We start from the raw sequence: 18,054 nt of genomic DNA, 5'->3' as shown, positions 1-18,054 counted from the left end.
AGGTTAATTTACAGGTTGAGTCTGTGATAAAGAAGGCAAATGTGTTGTTGGCATTTCTTTCAGGGGGAATGGAATGTAAAAGAAGAGAAATAATGGTGAGGCTTCATAAGACACTAATCAGTCCGCACTTAGAGTGATGTCAATAGTTTTGGGCCCCATAGCTCAGAAAGGATGTGTTGACATTGGGGAGAGTCCAGAGGAGGTTCAGAAGGATGATTCTGGGAATAAAGGGGCTAACATAGGAGCGTTTGACAGCTTTGGACCTGTACTCACTGGAATTTAGAAGAATGTGATGCCATCTCATTGAAGCCTACTGAATGTTGAAAGGACTAAATAGAGTGGATATAGAGAGGATGTTTCCTCTGGTGGGCTATCCAGAACTAGAGGGCACAGCCTCAAATTTGAGGGGCAGGGCATCAAAGGATATGGTGAGAAGGCAGGCATATGGGTTTGAGTGGGATCCGGGATTAGCCATGATGGAATGGCGGAGCAGACTCGATTGGCCTAATTCTGCTCCTATGTCTTATGGTCTGATAACATTTAGTGGAAGTCATAGCCGATCCAAGAGGTAGTGCACACTGATTAAATGTGCAGAAAGTGTGAATTCTGCTGCTACAAATGTTGCAGATGTCTTGTTTTTATTGGTTACCTCTGCCAGGAGTAGAACAAAGATTATGATATGTATAGTTTATGATATTCACTTAGGCACAGGTTTCCTGGTACCGACTGTCAATTAATAAATATTGCTAATTTGCTAAATAGGACCTCTATAGGATCAATAACCTTCAAAAATGCATTGTTTCCTGATGTAATTTGTAAAGTCTGACATTCCTCTGCAGGACTCTTGGTAATCTGACAGTTAATTTAGGTCTAGCTCTAGTTGTCTGGGGCACAAAAAATATTTAGCCAGGTTTGGCTCATTAATAGAATATGTAAATAAATCATAGGAGCTAGGGTTTTACCTGTTTGTACCTCCCCCACCCCCCCACCCCGCCCCGCCTCAGTCCATTAGCCCAAAGAGTAAGCTGCATCGCTACAGAAGGACATTGGAGCATTGTAGGAGCCATGTATCTATTGTTTTGTCTGTATTGTATTTTGTGTTGCCCGTTTATTATGGGTAGTTAGTCACAAGGGTTGAGGCGTGGTAGAAGTGAAGACTTTAGTTGTGTATTCATGCTTTGTCTTTAGTTCAGTTTTAGCCCGGTTGAGTTAGAGGCACCTGGGGATGATATTTTTTGTTGATCATTTAACTACATTAATGAATGTTTGGTTCAAGTACATTTAAATACGCTGACTGTTAATTTCATTATATCACTAGTTTTATTTTCATTAGTTTTTATCAGTACAAGATTGTTCTGTTAGCTTCTTAATAAAGGATTAAATGTATCCTTCAACTTTGGAATTTTGTTATTGGATGGATAGCGTGTCATACAGTATCACCCCATGTACGTAGTCTCTAAGCGGTTTTAGTATGCTTTCAAGTGACTGCTGAGTTGTTTCATTTTAACTAGTTAACTTCACTAGTATCCTTATTGAAACTGAGGAATCCGCGAGCTTTCTGATGGCTTCAAGTTCTGTGCTTCTCTATGATTTTACCCTCGTACATCTATGTTGACTTCTGAATTACTTCGCTCAGTATTGAACGTGATGGATTTTTACAAGTGGGAGATGTAAAGAAATGATGCTTGCTAAAATAGGGGAGAATAAATGCAAGTTTCTGGTACATTTATCCAAAATAACAACAAGATTTGGTAACCTAAAACTGATGTAAATGTTGAATCAACAACTTTGTTTTACAGAGTCACAGAGAAATACAACACAAAACCATTTAAACTACCTACTCCCATTGTCCAGCATGGGGACCATAGCCCTCCATGTCCCTACTATCCATGTACCTTAAACGTGGAAATCGAACTGGCATGCACCACTTGTGCTACCAGCTCATTCGACACTCTCACAGCCTTCTGAGTGAAGATGTTTCGCCTCATGTTGCCCTTAAACTTTTCACCCTTAACCCGTGACCTGTGGTTGTAGTTCCACCCAACCTCGGTGCAAAAAGCCTGCTTGTATTTACCCTACCTAAACCTCTCATAATTTTGTATACCTCTATCAAATCTCCTCTCAATCTTCTACATTCTAGGGAATGAATTCTAAACCTATTCAATCTTTGCTTGTAACTCGGGTCCGCCAGATCTGGCAAGATTGTTGGAAATCTTCTCTGCACTCTTTCAACCTTGCTTATATCTTTCCTATTGGTAGGTGACCAAAACTGCACACAGTACTCCAAATTAGGCCTCTCAATGTCTTATAGAACTTCAATATAACATCCCATCTCCTGTACTCATTACATTGATTTATAAAAGCCAATATACCAAAAGCTTTCTTTACAGCCCTTTCTACCTGTGACGCCACTTTCAATGAATTATATACCTGTATTCCCAGATTCCTTTGTTTGGCCACATTTTTCAGTGCCCTGCTATTTGCTGTATAAGACCTACCCTGACTGGTCCTACCAGAGCACAAAATCTCACATTTGTCTGCATTAAATTCCATCTGCCATTTTTCAGCCCATTTTTCCCACTGCAAGTCATGGTAGCCTTCCTCATTGTTCATTATACCCCCAATCTTGGTGTCATCCACAAACTTGCTGATCCAGTTAACCACATTATCATCCAGATCATTGATTATAGATGTTAAACAACAAAGGACCCAGCACCAACCTCTGCGACACCCCACTATTCACAAGCTTCGAGTTAGAGGGAGTCAACCACCTACTACCACTCTCTAGCTTATCCCACAAAGCCAATACCTAATCTAATTTACTACCTCACCCTGAATGCCAAGCAACTGAACCTTGACCAATCTCCCATGCGGGACCTTGTCAAATGCCTTACTAAAGTCCATGTAGGCAACATCCACTGTCTTGTATTCATCCACTTTCCTGCTAACTTCCTCAACAAAACTCTGTAAGATTGGTTAGACATGACCTACCATGCCTGAAGCCATGCTGACTATCCTTAATCAGTCCATGTCTATCCAAATATTTATATATCTGGTCCTTAGAATACCTTCCTATAACTTTTCCACAACTGATGTCAGACTCACCAGCCTATAATTTCCTGGTTTATGTTTAGAGCCTTTTTTTAAACAAAAAAAAGAACAAAATTGGCTATTCTCCAATCCTCTGGTACCTCTCCTGAATTTAAGGATGTTTCAAATATCTCTGCTAGGATCCCAGCAATTTCTGCACTTGCTCCCATACTGTCTGAAGGAACATTTTGTTGGGCCCTGGGGATTCATCCTCCTGGTTTTGCCTCAGGGTAGCAAGCGCCAGCTCTGTAATCTGTACCAGGCCCACGAAGTTGATGTTGCTTTGCCTCACTTCTATAGACTCTAAATCCATCTCCTGAATAAATACAGATGCAAAGGGTGCGTTTAAGATCTCCCCCATGTGTTTTGGCTCCACACATGGTTTACCATTCTGATCTTCCAGAGGACCAATTTTGTCCCTTCGAATCCTTTTGCTCTAAAAGTATTTGCTTCACCTTGCCTGCTAGAGCAACTTCATGCCTTCTTTTAGCCTTCCTGATTTCTTTCTTCAAGTGTTCTTGTATTTCTTGTACTCCATAGGCACCTCATTTGTTCCTACTTGCCTATACCTGCTCTACACCTTTTTTCTTCACTTAATGAGGGCCTCAATATCTTTTGAAAACCAAGGTTCCCTGTACTTCCTATCTTTACCTTTTATTCTGACAGACACATACAAGCTTTGTACTCTCAAATTTTTGTTTTTTGAAGGCTTCCCACTTTCCAAATACCTCTCACAGGAAAAAAAACCTGTCCCAATCCACACTTTGCCAGATCATTCCTGATGCCATCAAAATTGGCCTTTCTCTAATTTAGAATCTCAACCTGTGGACCAGGCCTATTTTTTTGCATATTTACTTTGAAACTAATGACATTGTGGTCATTGGATGCAAAGTGTGCTCCCTGAACAAACTTGTTCACCTGCCCTGTCTCCTTCTCTAATAGCAGATCCAGTATCTCACACTCTCTCATTGGGACTTCTGTGTACTGATGAAGGAAACTTTCCTGAACACATTTGACAAACTCCATCCCATTTAGTCATATATTATACTTTAACTATATTGTTAATCTCATTTTGAATGTCTTCATAAACAAGCTATCTGCCTCCATTGTTGACATCCAATGCATTAAAAATAATCTTTTGAAGTTCTGAAGTATATTTTGTAAGGGAAATTATGTAAACAAGCGACTAGAAACCATGTATGGTCACTTTGGGAAACATGATGAAGACTTTTTTATATTTATTTTACTTCTGACAATTTCTTAGTTCTGAAACTCTTAATTTTATCCCCTTTATCCTCTTTGTTACATTAACTTTAGTTCAGGGTGCAATAGGGAAGTGTTTTCTAGAAACAATTCATACTTTTAACAGGATAAGGATAGGATAAAATGAAGTTTAGAGCTTGGCTAGGAGGCTGACTCAGAATCTTTTCAATTTTTCATACCATAATTTTTAAAGCATTTTCAGCAGTAGATTAATTGATGTTTACATAAATGTTAGAGGCTAGACATAAGCAGTTTTCATATTGTTTTACTAAACGTATATCCATTATTCAGAACTGCAACTAAAGAAATTGAAAAATAAAAGCAGCAGTGATAAATTTAACTCACCAATTCTGGCAATAATCTCTCATTACATAGCCTCCGTTATCTATGTGATTTAAGATAGGAATTACCACAAGAAGTTTCAATGATTGCACTGTTTCAGTTCTATTCTTCTGTGACACCTTCCTAATAAAGTCATTACCTCAGATGTTTCTAATCGACAGGTAAAGTAAAACTTTTAATACTTTTCTCCTGTGTCTTTTTTTGTTTAAGGGCTTTTAAATCATAGACATGAAATTATTCAGGAAAATGTTGTTTCCAGGTCTCCTCTTGTACAGTATCATTCCTGAGTTAGCATCAGGGTGATAAAGTTTCTCAGCTTTCTTTGAACACTCCATTAATAGATACTTCAGCAGCATGCTATTACATCATTGTAAGGTTTGCTGCCGGTAAAGTAGCCACACGTGATTTTCTTTACCTTTCAACCCCATTTACATCAATAGGTGTGTCATAGTGGGTCACCAGCAGTACAAAGTTAAATGTTTTTTCTTTTTTCTAATTTCTGTATTTTATTCTATTTCAGGTGAGGCAGTCAGATCCACACATTCTCCACGGTATCCTAGTCCAGCTGAACTTGATGCTTATGCCCAGAAGGTGGCTAACAATCCACTAACAATCAAGATCTTTCCTACAAATATCAGGGTTCCTCAGCATAAGCACCTTAATAGGACTGTAAATGGCTATGACACAACGGGGCAACGCTACAGTCCATATCCAGTACATTCTGGAGGATATCAAGGTCTTTTAGCTATTGTGAAGGTACATAGCAAAAGTGTGGTGAAAAGTACAGATGGCAAGAGGACGCGAATGTCCCCAGCACAAGTTGGAAATGGCAACATTGGAGCCTACCCAGTGCCAAGCACTTTAGCGCAGAGTCAATCCTGTACTGGGCAATTAAGTTACCATAGTAGCCAGAAACCTTTGGAGGGACCTGTTCCACCTAATGTGACTGTTGCCACATCTGTGATTCCATTAGGAGGACGAAGCCTGGCACTGCAGCAGTCAAATCTGCCCTCCATTCAAAGTATTATCTACCAGATCAACCAGCAATGCCAGGCTCAGGCATCACAACAGGTTTCAGCTGCTGTTTGTCAGGGTGCTATAATTACCAATCCAAGCCCAGCCACGGCCAGCCGCAATGGTTTTACCAGTATGGTCAATGGCAGCGTGGTGTATGCTGGAACAGTCGTACCTGAATGCCGTGGAGGTGCAGAGTTGGCGACTGCTTCAAGTATAACCTCCACAACAGGACCTAAAGCTGGGACCTACCCAGATGGAATGGATTATTTACTCTGGCAACAGAAACAACAGATCCGTATGTATTCGGGCAGTGGTGGGGGGGGAGTAATCAGTAAATCACCGGAGGTTTGTGGTGTCCCAAGACCATACACCTTGGCACCTACTGTTGAAAAAATTCCTTCATCTCCTTTGAACTGTGTGGGTATGCACTGTAATTTTTCTACAGGACAGTATCTAGCAGCCCCATGGAATAGTGTATTGGTGACACCAGACAGCGACTGTTATAACCCACAGGACCTCACGAATGGGCACCGTGACCTTGTCATTCAGCCTTCGGATGGACTCGCCAGTGTCTCCAGTAGAACGCTGTGTAATACCTCTATTCTCAGTAGTAGTCTGCAGTCACTGGAGTATTTGATTAATGATATTCACCCACCCTGCATTAAAGAGCAAATGTTGGGTAAAGGATACGAGACAGTTTCAGTACCTCGATTGTTGGACCACCAAAATGCTCACATTCGACTACCGGTTTACAGATAGAAAGAGAACTGTTGTTCAGTAAGCTAGTACGATGGTGTTAAATCTTTTAGAGAGGTACACAGAAATCTTCAGCCTCAATACTGTAGTTAAAGGCAAATGAAGTGGCGTGTTTAAAATGGCCCAGGTATTACACGATGCTGGAATGAGTCTGGTTTGACAAAAGCATGGAATCTGCTGGTACTAATAATGCAAGATGGCAATATAAGAAAAAAATACAATAAAATGGGGACTAGGATTTGACATTGGACAACAGAAGGCAAGGAGCTATTGGAAATGTGCAGAAAGCTTCGCCATATGTGCTGATGGGTCTGCATGCAGAAAAAGTTTAAATTAAAATCCTGCGCTCAATTCTGTGAACATGTGGTCCCGAGATCCTCCTCGCCATTGCTGCTTGTCACTGTCATTGTCATCTTCATCTTTGCCATGATTACTACTGCCTAAATCAGAGTGGAGAGTCGTTATTGCACTGTGTTGGAATTAAAAGTGGGGACAGTCTAAAATATTATAAAAGAAAGTATCTTGGAAAACTTGAACTTAATCCTTGTTTGATTTTAAAAAAAAATTTGTGTTGGCTGCTAATAAATGTTTTTTCCTCCTTAAATTTAGGGAAAAGTTGAAGTTCATATGAGGGAATTGTTAGTTTTGACAGATTTTCTTACTGAAATACATGCCCACAATTGTGCTGAAGTAGCAAAGCAAGCTGTAAGATGCAAGGGTTGATGGCATTGATAAAGACACTCAAAAGAATACTGTACCTGGTATTGCTGTTCTTTCCATAGGATTAGAAAACCCATTAGGTGTTAAAGTAAGTTGTAACAACACATTCCTGCAGAAGCTGACTTGTCTATATACTGACTGTTTTTAACCTTACAATTGAAATAAATGCCTGTTCAGCAAAATGGAACACTCAGAGATTGTGTGCTGCTGTGGTGAATAGCAAACACTAATATCTGATAACAGTTCCAAAGTAATAGTGGGTCATGGAAGAATGGCTAGGAAAGGGGGCAACCAGGCCTAGTTATTTTTCATTGTAGTCACAATTATAATGCTACTGTATTCCACAAGGTAGTATACCATCTTTCTTCTTCCAGTTCCTCCTCACATTTGCTGCTTCTGGACTTTGCCAGCATTTTTCTTGAATTAGCCAATAATCCCTGAATGAGCAAGCTTCACAGAGATCCACAAGGCCATTGACATTTTTTTAGCATATACTTTTCTTCCTTACTTATTTCCTTGAAGAATTAACCGACCACTGCTCAGCTGCTAACTTAAAAACGAAAAGGGAAATAGTAAGATTATGTTTTGCATTTGAACTACCAGTCCTTTGGCTTTAATATCAAATGTTCATTAATAAAAGTTATTTCTAGACAGACAGCATTCAGTTTTATAAATGAACTGCACTTTCACAATAGGTTTCTGTTTAACCAATATGTATTTGATTAGATTAATCAGTTTTATTTCCTTCCAGCAGTTAAAATACTTAATAAGCTGTATCCTAGTCAAAGTTGATTCAATGTATTGACATTAATATGTATATTTTCTGCATCCACATCTCTCTTGTAGAAACCTTTGGCTCATGCATAAATTTTTTTCAACTGTATTTTATAATGCCTGTGAAAATTCCTTTGGACCACAAGGTTCAATTTTAATTTACTGTTCATGTTACAAAAATGAAATTCCTCCAATTTATCACAGCCCCACACCCCTAACCCACCCCCAACTCCAGCTACTATGTTCAAAGATGTACCTACTTTTTGTCAGCTTTTCACACTGTTATGCTGTACCCCTTTAATCCTGAAAATAGCAAACGGCTTCACATTTTTCCTCAAATTAGTTGATGTCTCATAATAACCCACTGGGAAAGATAAATCAGAGTGAGATAGTTGTAAGTTTACCCCTTTAATTTCTTTGCCTGTCACCTCCCTTCAATTATATAGCTCCAAGCCCTGACGAATTTGACGTTAGGTTCCACGGTTCAGTTGGAGTGTTTTGGGGTTCTGTTTAAAGAAAGGTAGAACTGAAAAGGGGTAAAATTAGTATCTACAAAGCAGCTTAATATTCCTAAAAAGCTTGTTGGCAGTGAGAAGATTGTCCATTCCTACTACATGAGTTGATGTACCTGCTGTGTATTTCTATTTTTTAAAATTTTATTTAGTGATACTGCGCAGAGTTGGCCCTCCCAATCCTTCGAGCCATGCTGCCCCATCAACCTCCAACAAACCCAATTAACCCTAATGTAATCACGGGGCAATTTACCGTGAATAATGAATCTACCCAGTACGTCCTTGGACTGTGGGACGAAACCGGAGCACCCGGGGAAAACCCATGCATTCCATTAGGGAGGACATTTGATAAACAGCTAAAATATTTGTTTCATAATTTACATCATGCGTATGATTTGTTCGTCATTTATACTGATGGAGAGTGGTCTTAAAAACTTTAGCATGATGTGATTAATTTAGTCCTTGGTTTCCTGCTGTTCTAAAATCTAGTGCATTGTCAAAAACATTCTTGTGCCTGTTAATCTTTCCTCTTTAAAATTTTGGAGTTTTGTTTAAGAAATGTTAGTAAATCTCATAATAACCTAGGCTTGAGCTAGTGCTCTACATTAACATCTTCCTGTAAACCAATGAAATCCACCCAAATTAAGAACATTACAATGTTGAACTTGCAGTCTATAAGTCAGCTCCTCAAATGCAGAGTGCTTATTCGAATTCATTTTGAAGTTCAAAGTAAATTTATTATCAAACTATGTATAAGTTACCGTACACTACCTTGAGATTCAATTTCTTGCAGGTATTTGTGTGTAGAATGATTGGACAATTCAGTAAAGAGCTCCTACAGACCATATTGCCAATGCATTCAGAAAGTTTAGCAGTTTTGGAGGTTCTGCTTTAAAAGCCAACTGCCATAGCTTTTTTTAGATACTGCTTATTTTTATCTTGTAACTGCTTTAAATATCTCTATTGCCTCATTTACTTTTATTCTCTCTGCACACAATTGTCTTGTAACAGAAGGGGAGAAAATTAGAAATTGCAATATATATTTATCTCAAATTGCACAATGGGAGTAATTGTTTATTAAGAAAAATGTGACACTAGAGATACTAATGTTTACTCAGCTTGAGTAAAACTGAAGTGTGAAGAGCATAAAAGCATATTTTGGCATTGAACCATTTGTTTTTCTACTTGATCGTTAATAGTATTCAGATACATTTGACATTTATACGAGTCAATATAAACAATGGTTGGGTTGGTCTAAGGAGTGAAAATCAAGAACTATTCGAACAGATTGATAGATGTAGTAACAAAGTCAGTGTGAAAGTGTTTTTGTTATATTGTTTGGCTCTAGGAAAGGACGGATGACTGGGTTCATTTCTCATTGTGAAGAGACTATAGATGAAATAGTCAATTATACACAGTCGTTTCACCTCTGGTTGTACGTCTGGTTTCAGCAAAATTATGAGGTGAAAGTCCTGTCACTCAATTAACTATCAGGGCCCTATATAAAATCAATTTGGAACATCATCTAATTTCTTTTTGTCCCTGACTTACAGTTCAGAATAATCTGCATTAAATTGTCTAAACATAGAACATTACAGCACAGGGTCAGGCCCTTCTCTCTATGATATCTATGCCAACTAATTCCATTTCCCTGCACAAAGTCTATTCCTGAGCACATCTAAATGCCTCTTAAACGTTACATTCATATCTGATTCCACCATCTGTCCTTTCAGCAAGTTCCACTCTAAAACAAAACGCCATAAAATCTCCCTCAAACTTTCTCCCTCTTACCTTAACACTATGCCCTCTAATATTTGACATTTCCACTCCAGAGAAAACGATTCTGACTAATTACTCTATCTATTAGGTTTAGGAGAACAAGAATGAAAAGTATTCTACTAAACCATGAGCTTGGGATAATAGGTAAATTGTCTGTATATCTCTGAGCTGGGAGATAATGATGCTGATGATGAATATGAATGTTGAAGAACATTCCCTTTTAATAATTACAACTTCAACTCAATAGAACAAATATGCAAGTTGAGCACTAAAAATGTTTTTGCATCTTCCAAAGATCTAATACTGGAGTAAATTTCTAAGATAGTATGTCTGGAATTTACAAGATAAATGTTTAATTTAGTTAGAGATCATACAAGTTGCAAGACATTTTGTTCCTCAGTTATTATTGACTTGACCAAAAGTTTCATAGTAAATGTGTACGGTTTTGTCGTGCTGTTTATTTATTAGTCATATTGCATTTCTCAACATTTAACTTTTTAATTTCCTGAGTTCCAAAACAATAAAATATATAGATATTTTCTTACAAGAAATGTGGCCTGATAGAATTAGAAGCCCTGGAAATGGAACAGGTGAAATGTTTTCTTAATTGTCAGTTACTTGAGATCAATTGTACATTTGTACAAGTCTGTTTGTTTTTTCAGAACGAGTACAGGGTTAATAGACAAAAGTCCTCTCTGAAAGATGGTAATCTGAAATGTAAGCACAATAAGTATTTAATAGCAAAGTATAAAGCATTATAAACTCCTTATTTACAGAAGTATTTGGACTTGATGTGTTTTCAGAAACACTCATTTGTTCCCATATTCCATGTGCTGCTGTAACATTAGGATCTTGCTTTCCACAGAGTATTTACATTGCTGAGGGAAAGAACTGCCACAGACTTCATTTATAAACTGAGTACCCTATGGCACCAGAATGAGAAATTCTTCATTAGTGTTGCCTCTAGAATTAGATTATTATTTTCACCATTCCACAAAGGAACTTTGGAATTGGAATCTGGACCATTTATAATTTCTCAAATGCTTTGATAATGATCTTCACCCAGTTAAAGAACAGGGACAAAGAACAAAACCTTTGACTATTACTCCATGACATTTATAATCTCTACAATTCTGCTCCGCAGCCCTGTGGTTATGCCATTTCTATAATGCAGATAAAAGTGATATTGATAGAGATTTCTAATGTTGCCATAATCACGCAAGTGTTAGATGTCGGACTGTTTTAACTATATTGATTATAATTTACATAAATTAAGAATATATTAAAACAATCAGGACTTCTAATGGATATATTGTGGCACAATCAATTCCATATAAAAACATTGTTTTTAAATATCCTATACAAGAACCTCTGATATCCTTAAACGCTTTCCTTGCCTATTACTATGTAAGTTACTGATGTATGCAACACATTGCCTCTGTTAAGACACTGGAATTGAGCAACCTTTATAAAACAAAACCAGCCTGTAATGATAATGAACTTTAAGACTACACATCTGATCTAATTTTACACCAGATCTGGAAACACAATTCCCATTTTCAACAGGATTGTCAGCAACTAACTCCTCCCTTGAAATTGTGTTCAGGTAGTGCTGCTATCTGAAGTGCATGCTTAGAAAAATTTCCTGATTATTATTTTTTTTTCAAAGCTCAATTTAAATAAATCTCCACTATGTAGCTACCAATTATCTCCTGCTCAGCACATTGGATTGAGTATACAGATGGAAACCCCAGTTATCCAAATAGAAAATTGAGTAAAAGTGTTTCTTTGTGGTGGGTTGGGACTGTTACTGAAGAGAGACATGGCAAATGATTTTGTACAGAGAAAGAGACTATATACAACTTTATCTGATAATCACTGTAAAATTTCGCTGATACAAATAGAATTATAATGTGACAGGTGACTTTATCCACTTTGGAGCAAGTATATTCTTGGACAAACAATAAGCTCTATACATGGTATTAAATTCAAAATAGGATTCTGTGAAGAGCCGCATAGTCATTCTGCTTTTCACCCTCAGCTGTTAAGTCAGTACAAGTTATCAGGCAAGTCATTAGAGTTTCAACAACTAAAAACCCTGCCTTCCAAAACAAACATTTTTTTAACCTTTAGATATTGAGAATAAGCAAGGGAATACCATCTAAAGGATAGAATTAGTGTGAGGTGCACCTCATTTAAAGCCTTTCTGAAAAAGGTTTTGTAGACTGGAGAAGTGGCAAAGAAAGAAGTACCCACTTTAATTTTTAGTTATTGAACTATTATTCATGTAATGTATTAGTCTTCAAATTAAATTCAATTATCATTCAAACCATACATTCTGTAGACACAGGTGAACGAGACAGCATTCCTCTGGGGCTCAGTGCAAAACATCCAAAATAGCAAGCAATCATTCAAAAATAGCAAGTAACATCAAAAACCTAAGAAAAAGTGTTGTCTTTACCAAGGCCAATTCACTGAAGTTGGTTTGCTTGCCTGCTTTGAGTTTAACATGCTCTAGAAAAGGATTATAAGCATACTCTGTTCATATAGTTAAGTCAAAATTTTCAATGGCATGAACATTATAATTTATCCTTCCTAATTAGCAGGAGAAGGTGAGGAAGAGTTTCTCCACAACCAACTTGCAAGACTAAAGTAGATAAAAGAAGCATTCCCTGTACTTCAGGATAAATGTATCACTTGGGAGCATTGTCCACATGTAACAAGAATATTGTTCCCCTTCCTTAGATAGTAGATCTGAAAGATTGTGCAAAAGGCACATATTTTAGTCTTTCTAGTAGGAAGTCATCAAAACTAGATAACATTTTTTTTTAAAACATTCTTTGCTGAGTTCTTAGAGTAGATTAGGCCTGTTTTCTGGCATCCACAAAATACTTTGTTGGTGGTTGTTGAGGAATCTTTACAAAGGGATAAATGATAAGGAAAATTTACAATTCAGGACATCCATATCTTATTGCCACTTTTAACATTAGTGTGGACAGTTACATGGAGTGAAATTTAAAACTAAAAACAGAATTTAATTAATTCCCTTTGGAATCTAATTAACATTGCAGATAGACAGAAGTATTGAAGTAGATGCTACTTATTATGTTTACTTTGCAGCATTAAGTTGTTAGTGTAATGGGCATGAATTATTTCACTGCCCTCTTCCTCCCGAGAGAAAGGATCTGACAGCCATCCCTTTTATGTTCTTAGCTCTGGTTTAATACCAAATTCATTGCTGTCTAAATGAAATGTGGTAAATCCTTTTCCACTGCAAGTCAAAATTCAAAGCAGGCAAACAAACCAACTTCAGTGAGTAGAACAGCCTTGGTAAAGTGAACACTTTTTCTTGGGTTTTTGATTTAATAGGAAATCTGTTGTGTGTCAAACGGTGCAAATTAAGCAGTACTTTGCTCTTTCTGAGTAATCGATTTTAAGTTGTTTTCAATAATTTCATCTAAATTAATTCACAAAATAGAAGTCATAGTGTGTGGATTATTTCTCAAGACTGTAAAGTATTGTGTAACAAAAAGAAAGTTGGATGCCCTTTTACCTTTATAGGTACCCCCATATCTGCTGAAATCATCCTTCCATTTTGAATATTTATTCCCAACTGTTATTTGATAGCTTTAACAAAGATTGCTTTGAAGTACAGTTACATTCTGGGAAGTTTAAATGACAGAAAAATCAAATTGCTTTAACACAGGAGTTCCCAGACTGGGGTCCACAGACCCCTTGCTGAATGCTGTTGGTCCATGGCATAATAAAGATTGGGAACCCCTAAAGTGACTGCTTGCATAAGTTGATGGCAACGTAATGACTTGTTTTGGAAATTTTTTGAATCCATTTGTGCCCAAGCATCAAGCCACAGTCCCTCGAGCTACTTTGCATATTGGGAGAAGGAATTTGAAGTGATGGTCAGCAGCATTTTAGTTTTATAATCTGCTGTTCAGTAAGATGTTATGCTCCAGGCTGTTTCAAATAGGACTTCAGTTAAAAGATGGGCAGTATTGCTAATAGCTGATGAAATCCAGCCCAACAACTTACTTTTACAGCACATCTACAGGATCCTTCTGGTGATAATATTTGCTACCAAGCCTTTTAAGGAGCCCCATTGGATAGCTGATCAAAAGAAAGTTTAAGCTACATCTTACAAGCAAAGTGGTTTAGGAAGAGAATTACAGATCTTAAAGCCTGAAGTGATTGTGGAGTCATACTAATTGGGTAAAGAAACCATTGAATTTGATTTCCAATTAAGACTGCATTTGTAATGATTTCTGAACTAATTAGGCTCTGCTTTCTGGGGCTAATCTACTTCAGCTGGGACAAGAGCCAGAAAAATGTCTTTTAAAGTTGATGGCAACAAGGACTTAGTGAACTCATAAATTGTTATTCTTACCCTGTACTTCAAAATCTAGGTGGATGTAATATTACTAAAAAATGGATGAAGTCCAATTATGATACTTACTATGGGATGAAGAGCTGCAATATGACACACAGATATGTTAGTACAAGAAAAAGTAAGATATTGAAGCTGTCGGGATAAACGACCCAAGTGCTCAAACTTAGTAAAGAAGTACTTAACTAGTGGCTGCAAGAACCTCTGGTTATTGAAGCGAGAAATTTTCATGCTGGTTTTGACCATCTAGTTAACTTATTAATGTTTTGTTGGCTTAATCTTTTTATCTGACATTTCAGCATGGGGTACAGAGAGTTTAAAAGGCTGCACAATCTCACTACAAACTTTCAATGATCAGGCACAGCAAAACCTAACTGTATGAGGATTATATCGAATTCGATTCTTTCCGTTTACATCAGTTGAGCTATGCTTGGTGTGAAAGAAGATATTTTGATTACATTCAGTTGAAACCTAAATAATTGTAGCACCAAATGTAATTTCCTCTATGGAAATTATGTACATATTTAATAATGTAATATGTTATATCTATACACAATATATGTATAATATATTACTACTTGCAAAAAAAAATCGTCATCACCCAGTGTGAATACTCTTGGCCATCAATCACATAGTACTTGCTGCCAAGCCATTGGTATTGCAATGTATCACTATACATAAAGAAAGACCCAAGAACAAAAGAAATTGTGTGTCACATTTACAATAAACATTTTCTGTACTTAAGATGTTCTAAGGTAATAATTTTCTGCCTTGTAGTCATCACCAGACATTCATCATCTAATGTAGTGAGTGGTAAGTGCTTCTGAAGCTGTCTTAAAACTTATTTTGAAGAAATAGCAGTTGTATTAATTTTTTTAAGTACAGTGCAATAAGATTTTTAAATACAAAAGTATGAAGCATTGATATAACCCAGCAAAATAAATAATACATTAGAAATTCCATTTTCTATTTTAGTGTCATCAAATAGGCTTCAGGGAAAGGGGCTAAACCTTCATATTTGTGAATAGTTACCTCACATTGTGATATTTGTGGGTTAAAATTCCAATGATCTGCTTAGTTTGTTTTGATTCTGGTCCATCATAATCTTTAGATGGTTTTTTAAGACATTCTTTTCCATTCTGTGGCAGATTATTTTCCATTCCAGCTTTTAATTTTTGCTTTTTGAAAATTCTAAACTGAAGTAAAGGTTGATTCTGAAAAGTTTGGGCCCAGCCATCTAATCAATTGAGACAAGTTTAGGAAACTAAAAGTAGCTTTCAGGTCAATTTGCTGTGACAAATTTGAGCAAGTTTTAGGTTAAATTTTATGATCCACACCAATAATGAAGTTGTACACATCATTATGTAATAGAAACTTCTTTATTTCTTGGAGAGTTATTGAGTGATACTGTCTGACCTTGGGGATGATAGAGAAACACATTCCGTCTAGCCCTAGTTTTATATGTGAAACAAACGGAGAGAGAAAGAAGTTCGCGATTACCATCTAAGGTGCACCTTGCTTTTAAAAGCCTGCAGTATTTCCATATTTGTGTTTTAAATATTTTGTAAATGTTTCCTCAGGAAAATAAGGTGTAATATTGTGTATGTATGAATGAAGAAAGCTGGTTTATTTGAAGAAATGTAACTAAATGCTGTAACTTCTCTGGCCTTGGAACTAACTACTCTGAATGTGCCTATGATTCCCTCATCCTACACATATGCTTTCTGTCGCTCCTAGATTAAACAGGGTACAGCCCTGTGTTGCTATTCAGACAACCCTGTTGAATTTTGTGTTTATTTTTTGTCGATCTCAGGACTGAAACTTCTTTATTTTATGTAGATGTTTTATTTATTCTGTTTCTTTATTTTATTATTGGTTAACATGAAATGAATAAAGCAAATAACATCAAATAATGTCTCTGACTTTCTTCTGTAATATATTCAAGAATATTACTTGGTCATGATTAAGTCAAGTATTTGGTGGTGGGGGCTGTTAAGGGACTCATTTTAATGACTGTAAATGATGAAAACGATTTTAATCAAATCAATTTGACTTGATATACAGATTTTTTTAGATAACTGAAAATAAATCTGTAAAGTGATTTAAGCACTTAAAGTATTTATTATCAGTAGCAAATTCCATAACCACACTTGCATTTCTCTCTGTTTCAATGTACATGTGATTAAAAATCTTGAATCTTGTCACTTTGCAAGCAGAAGTGGGGTGTCTTGGTCTGCGTAAATATAAGAGTTGAAAGTTGGGGATAGTCTGACAGTGCTGCAAGTCTCAGTTTGGTTTTCAAGATATGGCTCTTAGTTCAGCTTTCAAACACTGGGAATGTGCTAAGGTCTGAGGTCCTTTTTCATAAATCTTTGGGAGGTGTGAAAATTCTATCCTGTGGTCACTAATGTTGGAAATGTTACATACGACACCATTTCATTCTCTAAGGACTCGTGCATTTCAAAAGCATTGGACACTTACACATCTGGTTTGTGAACAGACACTTAAGCTATAACATGGAAAGCAGAGTTGTTTGTGGGGGAATAAATCCAAAACGAAGTGCTGAGTGTATCAATAGAGAGGCCCTTCCCGCAATTTAAATGTAAATTCTGCAGATGCTGGAAATTCAGACTAACGCACACAAAATGCTGGAAGAACTCAGTAGCTCAGGCAGCATCTAAGGAAATGAATAAACAGGTAACATTTTGGGACAATACTCTTCATCGATAATAAAAATATTATTTTTAATATTTAAAAAAATTATGCCGATTAGTTCCCATTTGATAAGTGTGCAGTTTTGAATTTATGGTATGTTGAATTAATTCAGTAATTAAAGACAGTTCTAATTCAACAAGCTAATGATACCATTTCCCAAAATGACTTTGAGAAGGTAAAGAGCAGCAGGCACTAGAATACTAGAGGGCGTGCATTTAAGGTGAGAGATGGTATGTTCAAAGGACATGTGAGAACCAAGATTTTTTTTACAGAATGGTGGGTGTGTGGAATGCACTGCCTGGGGTAGTGGCAGATGCATTAGGGACTTTTAAGAGATGCACATGAATGTGAAGGAATGAAAGGATGTGGGCATCATGGATTAGTTAGCTGGTCATTTGATAAGCAAATTTAATCGGTTCATCACAACATTGTGGGCAGAAGGGCCGGCTTCTGTGCTGTACTGTTCTATTTTCTACAAGGCAGCAACTTCCGGCTCACACAGATTTTTAGGTCTGCTTTCATGTATAGGAGTACTGCATTCAGAAACAGATTTCATTTCTGGCAATCTGAGCATTCACTGCCAGCAAGACCAGCGCTTGTCTGTACCCAGTTGTCCTTAAGAGGCAGGCATAAGAGTTTCTGCAGATGTCAGAAAGTTTGAGCAGCACACTTGAAATGTTGGAGAAA

General features: G+C 37.0%; 1 protein-coding gene across 1 annotated transcript in view; it reads left to right on the top strand.

Moving 5' to 3' along the window:
• Positions 1–16,739, top strand: part of fam222aa (family with sequence similarity 222 member Aa) — a 228,041-nt gene extending 211,302 nt beyond the window's left edge. The window contains exon 7 of the mRNA XM_073065861.1: positions 5,216–16,739. Coding sequence (XP_072921962.1) covers positions 5,216–6,471 — 1,256 coding nt within the window. The 3' untranslated portion in view covers positions 6,472–16,739. The remainder of the gene's footprint in view (positions 1–5,215) is intronic.
• Positions 16,740–18,054: the final 1,315 nt, after the last annotated feature.

This window comes from Hemitrygon akajei, chromosome 14 (genome assembly GCF_048418815.1).
Source record: "Hemitrygon akajei chromosome 14, sHemAka1.3, whole genome shotgun sequence".
Classification (NCBI taxonomy): domain Eukaryota; kingdom Metazoa; phylum Chordata; class Chondrichthyes; order Myliobatiformes; family Dasyatidae; genus Hemitrygon; species Hemitrygon akajei.
This window is presented reverse-complemented; position numbering and strand designations above follow the sequence as displayed.